General features: G+C 35.9%; 1 protein-coding gene across 1 annotated transcript in view; it reads left to right on the top strand.

Annotated features, from left to right (window-relative positions):
* LOC113470228 overlaps positions 1-6,133 on the top strand; it is an 11,923-nt gene extending 5,790 nt beyond the window's left edge. The window contains exons 3-4 of the mRNA XM_026828496.1: positions 4,986-5,037; positions 5,904-6,133. Of these exons, the coding sequence (XP_026684297.1) occupies positions 4,986-5,037; positions 5,904-6,133 (282 nt within the window). The remainder of the gene's footprint in view (positions 1-4,985; positions 5,038-5,903) is intronic.
* The last annotated feature ends 2,514 nt before the right edge of the window (positions 6,134-8,647 follow it).

Here is an 8,647-nt window from a genome sequence, read left to right as displayed (position 1 = left end):
AACAACAACAACAACAACAACAACAACAACAACAACAACAACAACAACAACACCAACAACAACAACACCAACACCAACAATACAACAACAACAACAACAACAACAACAACAACAACAACAACAACAACAACAACAACAACAACAACAACAACAAAGATCAAGCGTTATACTTTTTATTGTTAATGTTTTTCTCGATGTATTTTTATTTATTTCTTTTTTTTTTTCATTAATGACTAGGTATAATAAAATGAGTTTTACTAGTGAAAAGTTCCTAGGTTATTAGTTATTATTAATTAAAATCTAGGTTCTTTATTTTTACCATAATCCCCCACACACCTAACATAAGAGTATTATTTTTTCACAACAACAACAACAACAACAACAACAACAACAACAACAACAACAACAACAACAACAACAACAACAACACAACAACAAATCTTGCTCTCTTTTTTGACGATTCTAGAGATATAGACGCTGATGTAAATCTTTTTGTAGGTATTTCATAGGATACAATCTTGAATATTTGATTATTTACCCACCAATTACCAATTTGTTTTTGTGGGTGCCTACCTCCTAGGTCCCTACAAGTTAACAAGTTCATACGGAGATGTTAAAGGGTTTGTTGGAATTTTTTAAGACTGATGACAGAAAATTATTAAGCTGTGTTCACACAGTCGAACACAGCTCGATCGATGTGGATCGATTTACCGATCGACGGCCGTCGATTATGTGTGGACACAGCTTTAGGTACTAATGTATTACTAACTAGGTAGGTAAGTTAGTTGTCGATCCCTATATTAGGGTAATTAGAATAGAATAGAATATACCCTGCTTATACTACCAGAATGAGATTGAAAAGTCCAACAACAACAACAACAACAACAACAACAACAACAACAACAACAACAACAACAACAACAACAACAACAACAACAACCTGATGTGTTGACACACCATAATAAAATAAAATAAATAAAAACAACAACCTGATAGTGAGTGGCTGGCCTTATATAGGTATATATGAGTTATCAGTCGTTTTTGCGTCGAACCCCTTAATTTGCAATGTTAATTACTCACCTCGATGTCTCCAGAACTCCAGGGTGATAGATAGCTCATAGCTCCAAGTAACAACATGCTGAAATGTTAATTTCCTTCGGAATTCAATTTTCCTTATTTTCTTAAACCACGCGACGCTACGTTGGAGTGTTGTGGATGTTTTGACGCGAAAGTTAATGGAAAATTACATAGGTGGATTTAATTATTGGCAGAGGAAATAGTTCTGGGTATCGCGGAATTGATAACGGAGTGGAAAGAAGACTCAAAGAGGATCCAGAATAGAATGGAATAGACAATAGAAGGAATATACATACCTTCTCTATCAAGAATCAAGATCCTCTTTCAATCTTCTTCTCACTCCGTTAACGCCCAAACATTGTGATTGAAAACTTAACTGGCCAAAAGATCCGAAAATCGTGTGTTTAATGGTAAGAACATCAAATAATGTCACATTGATAATCCTAGGCCCCATTATCCAAAGAAAAATAGAAAGTAATAAAGGAAATGACAGCGTTCCTGTAAGTAAATGAATAAATACCCCCCTCTTTATTTCAAACAGCGGCAGGTACAGCACTATACAAGGTTGCGCCTTTTACTACCAACCACGGGTTGTAATACCCCTCTGGTAATAAATATGGGCATTGTTTCAAATGGTAATGAAAAACTCAAATTTCCACACTGCAGATTTTGACACACTAAAAGGAATGTACCCAAAGATCGACAGACAAATGATTGAACAATCGAACAAGTGTACAGTTGGTATACTCGAATAAAAGAAATGTAAAATTGTCGAAACTTAGAATTCGCTTCGTTCAATAACCACATGTCCCTTCTATCTAGGCGCACGGCAGTGCGCCAGGCCAAGTTCCGGCCTGAGCACGCCAGTGTGTACATGACACGAAACATTTCGACGCATTTTTACCCCTATCATAACTCCGTCAATTTTCAATGTAATCTCATGAAATTTGGACCATATGTTAATCTATATATTTTCCTATTATACCTGCGAAATTTCGAAGTTCCAGCTTAACCGGAAGGGGTAGAAAAAACGGTTTGAAAATTGCTTATTTTACGACTGATTCACTCATCAAAATTATGAGGCACATCCCGATGTCCTAGAAACTTGAAATTTGGCAAGATGGTAAGTCTTGATGAGCAAGTAAAGGGAAAAATCTGAAAATCGGCAAAAGTTGCACTGGGCGCCGCCAACAGGCGGAATTAACCGCTTTTTGGCGGTTTTCACAAAACGGTTAGAGATATGGAAAAAGTTATGCGAGTAGACCCCCCCCCCAAAAAAACCATACCTAAAACCCCCAATTAGAAATTTTATGAAATTTGGCAGGATGATAGGTCTTGATGAGTAAGTAAAGGGAAAAATCTGAAATTCGGCAAAAGTTGCACTGGGCGCCGCCCACAGACGGAAATAACCGCTTTTTGTCGGTTTTCACCAAACGGTTAGAGATATCGAAAAAGTTATGAGAGTAGACCCCCCAAAACCATACCTAAAACCCCCCAAAAATCAGTTTTTATTAACATGAGAATAACGGTTAGCGGTGTTTTACCGTATTTTTCGACATTTCGACCGCTATTTTGCTGATGATTAAAAACTTAGTTAAGTACATACCTATCAAAAATGATATGGTAGTAGATGTTGATATCTACTGACAAAAATGATAAACAACAACAAGAACAACGCCAACAACAACAACAACAACAACAACAACAACAACAACAACAACAACAACAACAACAACAACAACAACAACACCAAACACCAAACACCAAACACCAAACACCAAACACCAAACACCAAACACCAAACACCAAACATCAAACATCAAACATCAAACACCAAACACCAAACACCAAACATCAAATCAAACATCAAACACATAACAACAACAACAACAACAACAACAACAACAACAACAACAACAACAACAACAACAACAACAACAACAACAACAACAGAACAACAACAACAACAACAACAACAACAACAACAACAACAACAACAACAACAACAACAACAACAACAACAACAACACCACCACCACCACCACCACCAACAACACCATCATTGGGATGGAAATCCCAATCAGATTCAGTTGTAGGTTATATGTAGTATGAACTCTCATAGTTCTCACTGTAGTGTCAGTATACCAATTGGGATGGAAATCCCAATCAGATTCAGTTGTAGGTTATATGTAGTATGAACTCTCATAGTTCTCACTGTAGTGTCAGTATACCATAATTATGCCATTCTGTGGTATTCTCCATCTCTTAGGTACGTGATGAAACAATGCCTTCTTTTATTCTCGAACAAGCAGTGACTTTTGTTTGCAAGATAATAAAATAATATCTGCCTTGATAATGGTAATAACTAATATCTATCGGAATTCACAAGTGATACTATGATAATTAACCAGTTAGGTCGAGAAAGAATTGCTGAGAAGCGAGATAAATAGAATATTCATTTATCTCCCTTTTCATCAACACAATGCAATGCATATACGCATTATTTTAACATTGCACATAATTATATTCCTAACTATTTTGGTACACCAAGCACAGTAGGTACAATCAAGACTATGTGGCTGTTTTTCAGTCCTTAGTAGGCCTGTTAAGCTAACTTTTTTTTCCTCCAAAGAATGTATTTTCATTTTATTCATGACATTGCAATTTAATAAATACATAGTATGATATTATGAATTGTATTATGATGGATATACCTCAACATTATGGACTTTCGTCTGTGTTAATGTTGGGGTGAATCTTGCCAATTTTATTTATATGTATAGGATCGTGTTCCCCTAATAGGATCTTTTAGGACAAATATCATTTCCGGCCACCTCCGCAGGTCGGATTTTTCCGAGAAACGGGACTTTTTATGTATTTTATTTTATTTTTTTATGTTTTATCTGAACCCTTTCGATTCACAATTAAGTCAAGAGACAGACTTTTATTTTTGTTAATTGTGAATCGAAAGAGTTCAGATGAAACACAAAATTAATAAATAAAATACATAAAAAGTCTTGTTTCTCGGAAAAATCCGACTTGCGGAGGTGGCCGGAAATGATATTTGTCCTAAAAGATCCTATTACCTATACATAAAAAGTCTTGTTTCTCGGAAAAATCCGACTTGCGGAGGTGGCCGGAAATGATATTTGTCCTAAAAGATCCTATTACCTTTTGCTATCGATTTGGCCCGGGTGCCCAATATTAACATGGAAATGGTGAGTGAAATGGCATGGCTGGTCTACTAAAGTAAGAGAACACTTACACTTACAGCATCTTAAAATAGAAAATAATATAGGTATGTCAAATCACATTTCTCGTTGTGTCTTGGTAAAAGTCCGAAATGATGTGATTTCGCACATTTACCAAGTTGCGTTTGGAAATTTTTGAATTTACCGAAATTAACTAGTAAAAGTCCGAAGAAGATTTTTATTTCGGACTTTTACCAAACGATCTGGTAAATCCTAGGATTTACCGCTCGTCGGACTTTTACCGTAACATACATACTAATATCGGATCATTTAAATTCCAAGCATTAATCACTGCGGTCAACACTCAAGATGCTCCTGATGTGAAAGACCTACTCGCGAGGAAATCTATTAAACTGTTCCAACTATTTACCATTCGGAGGATTTTCCTCTTCTCGAGTAGATTAGAGGAATTCAAATTGTTCTTCTACAAACCCAAGGACACACAATTATCGACTATAAACCAAATCCCAATTGAGACCGTAGTGGATTTTCATTAAACAAAGAAAATCTCACTTTACTCCTACAAACAATAGCACGCAACATTCCACGCATTCTCGCTCGCATTCCCCGCATACCAGGCTTAAGTACTTGGTTCAGCAACCAAATCAAATCTCGACATCTTCAAATAGCCAGAACATTGGTTTTGTTTATTTCAAGGATGAATTCTTCAAGATCATGATGATCACAATGCAGTATGCACCTAGACAAGGTATTATAATGCACTCTGCACTTGCACATCTTGACTCAAGTGTGACATTCTTTGAATTTTTGAGATTTTTCCCTATTCGTTACGCTTTGATTATTCTTAATATTTTTCTTCTCATACCAATTACTCGTCTAATTTATTATTTATTTTTAAGGTTACCTAGTCTTTCGAGTTCATCTTTCTGTACGTTTGATCTTCTCGATGTACCTATACCAACACGTTTCGGGTTTGAGATAATAATATTGTTCGAGACCTACATACAGCCCAAAACTGGGTTTTGGGGGATTTTACCTAGTCTTTCGAGTTCATCTTTCTGTACGTTTGATCTTCTCGATGTACCTATACCAACACGTTTCGGGTTTGAGATAATAATATTCACATTTTCTCACACAAATGAGCTCTGATCTGAAAATTTGTCGCGACGACCTATGAACTCAAAGCGAGAAAGTTTTAGACAACACACCAGTCGTTAATTGAATTTTTCGCGACGACCTATGAACTCAAAGCGAGAAAGTTTTAGGTAACACTTCAGTCGATCATTTAAGACCGGTTTTAGCGTTACCTATGTTAAGCTACGCCGAGCAAGGCCAATAAATGGATGGGTGACTTGAGCCTTATATTGGGAATAAAGGGAGAACGGGCTCTAGTCTTGATTTTAAATCATTACATGAAAGTAAAATCAAAAAATCAAATCAAGAATGATAATAAACTGAATATTAAACAAATTAGGTAGGTACACGATCGACTAAACTACGGGCTAAAAAATTCCCGGAGGGACGGGCCCAGCTTGTTTGGAATTGTAAAAAAATGGAGTGAGACGGATTTAGAATACCTTGACATTTTAACCAGAAGCTTGATGACACGGAGAGATGGCGGCAGAGGACTGGTGAATATCAAGCTGATGTGTATGAAACTAGAGATCAACATGGAGAAGAGACTGAGAGCAAGCCAAGACAAGACCATGAAGAAAATCATTGAAGTGGATAAGAAATTCACACCACTGAACCTAACCACTGAAACTACACCTAAAAATGTCATGGGGAAAGAACAACTCAAAAGAACAGTGGAAATCAAAAGCTCTTCATGGGAGATATCCTAAGTCCCTAGAAAATGAAAATGAAGTGGTTGATCAAGAAATGTCGCTCGAATACTTGCGCAAAGGTTATCTTTTTGTCGAAACAGAAGGAAACAATCGCTGTTAAGAAAACAGCGATTCAAGATAGAATTTATTCGAACAAAGAATTACGAAAAAACATATTAAAGCTAGATGGTGTCGTAGATAGATGCAGGAAATGTAAGGTACACAATGAAACACGTGATTGGTGGATGTTCTGCTTTAGCCGATAATGTTTATCTGGGAAGACACAATCAAGTGGCGAAGATCATCCATATCGAATTGGCAAAAAAAGTACGAATTAATACAAGATCCTCTTCCCTTTTATAAGTAGACCCCAGAGCCCGTACTGGAATCCAAAGATCATTTGCTGTATTGGGATAGAACAATATTGACGGACAAAAAATGTGGACCATAACAATCCTGATATAGTTTTCATCAATAAAAAAGAGAATAAAGTTATAACGATTGATGTTGCAGTAGGTACCACTAACACATAACATCCAGAAAACCGAAGTTGAAAAAGTCAGGAAGTATGAAGAGCTGAAAGAAGACATGAAAAGAACATGGAAACTGACCAACATCACTATCATTCCAATTGTCATTTTAAGTGAAGGCGTAACATCAAAATGCTTTAAAGAAAATCTTACAAAACTGCAAGACTCAACATCCAAAAGAGTGTCGTCCTTCAAACATGTCACATCGTTCGCAAATTTTTAAACAACTAATTTTAACTATACTTCATGTAAGATGGTTTGAATTACGAAACTCCTTGCATGTACTCAGAAGCTAGAAATAAATACATGTACCTTGTTTATAATAAATCAAAATGAAGAAGAATAGCACAAGCCATCAGTAAGTAACAAAATATGATTACATAAAGAGAAATCTAGATTGTGGATCGTCTGTTGACTTGGATCAACCGAGATAATTCTGGCAATAAAAACATACGACCGAAGCTACCTGAAACTTTTTTTTTCTAAATCAATAAGGAACCAAAGTATTGTTCTATCTGGTCTTCTTTTTCTTATAAACCGGCTGGCTAAATCATCTGAAATAATTGCTCCACTATCGCCAATTCATCAATCTAAACAGATAAACATACTGGGTCAGTCAGAGTCATGAGGGTAGTATTATTCTGTGGCCTATGTGGTGTATCCGGTATAATGTATCCCCCCCAAAAAACACTTCGTGTTAAAAAATTAACGTCAAGAGTTACCCTCCACAAAAAAGTACTGATATAAAAATATACTGTAGTAATAGAAAGTGAAAAGACGTCAATGTGGGACCTCCCTTCTACATTAGCTCTTCTAAAGAAAATATTAATAATTTTCCATCACTCCTACCTTGCTGTTTACCTTTACCCATCAATTTACCTTGCTGTTGAACCATTGATCCCGGATTACGAAACCTAGATCTTGACTGCAGACACTGCAGTACACTAATGAAGATAACAATGTTAATTGTTTTGTAATTTTCATCAGTACACTGCGGTCAAGATCTAGGTTTCGTAATCCGGGATCAATGGTTCAACAGCAAGGTAAATTGATGTAGGAGTGATGGAAAATTATTATTTTCTTTAGAAGAGCTCTTGTAGAAGGGAGGTCCCATATTGACGTCTTTTTACATTCTATTGCTACAGTATATTTTTATATCAGTACTTTTTTGTGGAGGGTAACTCTTGACGTTAATTTTTTAACACGAAGTGTTTTTTGGGGGGGTATCACTATTTTTTGCTGTAGGTACTTACCCACCTAAGTTCATAAACATTTAGGAAAATAAATGAACCTAATTTTTAAATAGGTGCCCACGTAGTTGCTTCAGAAGAAAGCATATTCAGTATTTAGGTAGGTACCTATGTATCAACTCAGATTTCAGAGTCTTGAATAGGTTGATAAAAAATATAATATTCATGAAGCGGTCAAACTTTCTTGACTTGGCGGGGCTGAGCGCTACCGCGTTCCTTAATAGGTAGTTAATAAATGATATGTATATCAAAGTTTAGACTCACTTGGGAATTGAACCAAGATATTCCTCTTTGAAAGGCGATTTCAATTGAGAAAATCTCCAAAGAAAATAGGTGAGAGATTAAGGTAGAGGTTATAGGTTATAGGGTTATACACAGAGCTTTCTAAGCTTTAGGTTAGGCTAAGCTTGAACAAGCGGGGCCCGTCCCTCCGGGAATTTTTCGATCTTGGTTAAAGAAAATCAGTATTTATGTACCTACCTATTTTATTTAATATTTAGTTTATTATTATTCTTGATTTGATTTTTTTTACAAAAAAAAAAAAAAAAAAAAAACAAACAAACAAAAATAAACTAACAAAAACAAACCTAACAATGTACCTATTTCCGATGAACTATTGTAAAACATTAAAACATGCTCCACATTAGTTAGTTCGAAGGGTGAGGGTAGCTTGTCTGCCTTATAAACTCTAGGTCAGGGGTTCGATTCCCGCCTGGGATGAATTTTATCCTGAACAGCTGGTTTTCTCCTAT

This window comes from Diaphorina citri, unplaced genomic scaffold (genome assembly GCF_000475195.1).
Source record: "Diaphorina citri unplaced genomic scaffold, Diaci psyllid genome assembly version 1.1 scaffold1452, whole genome shotgun sequence".
Taxonomy (NCBI): domain Eukaryota; kingdom Metazoa; phylum Arthropoda; class Insecta; order Hemiptera; family Psyllidae; genus Diaphorina; species Diaphorina citri.
Note: the sequence above shows the minus strand (reverse complement) of the source record. Positions and strands in the feature narration are given on the sequence as shown.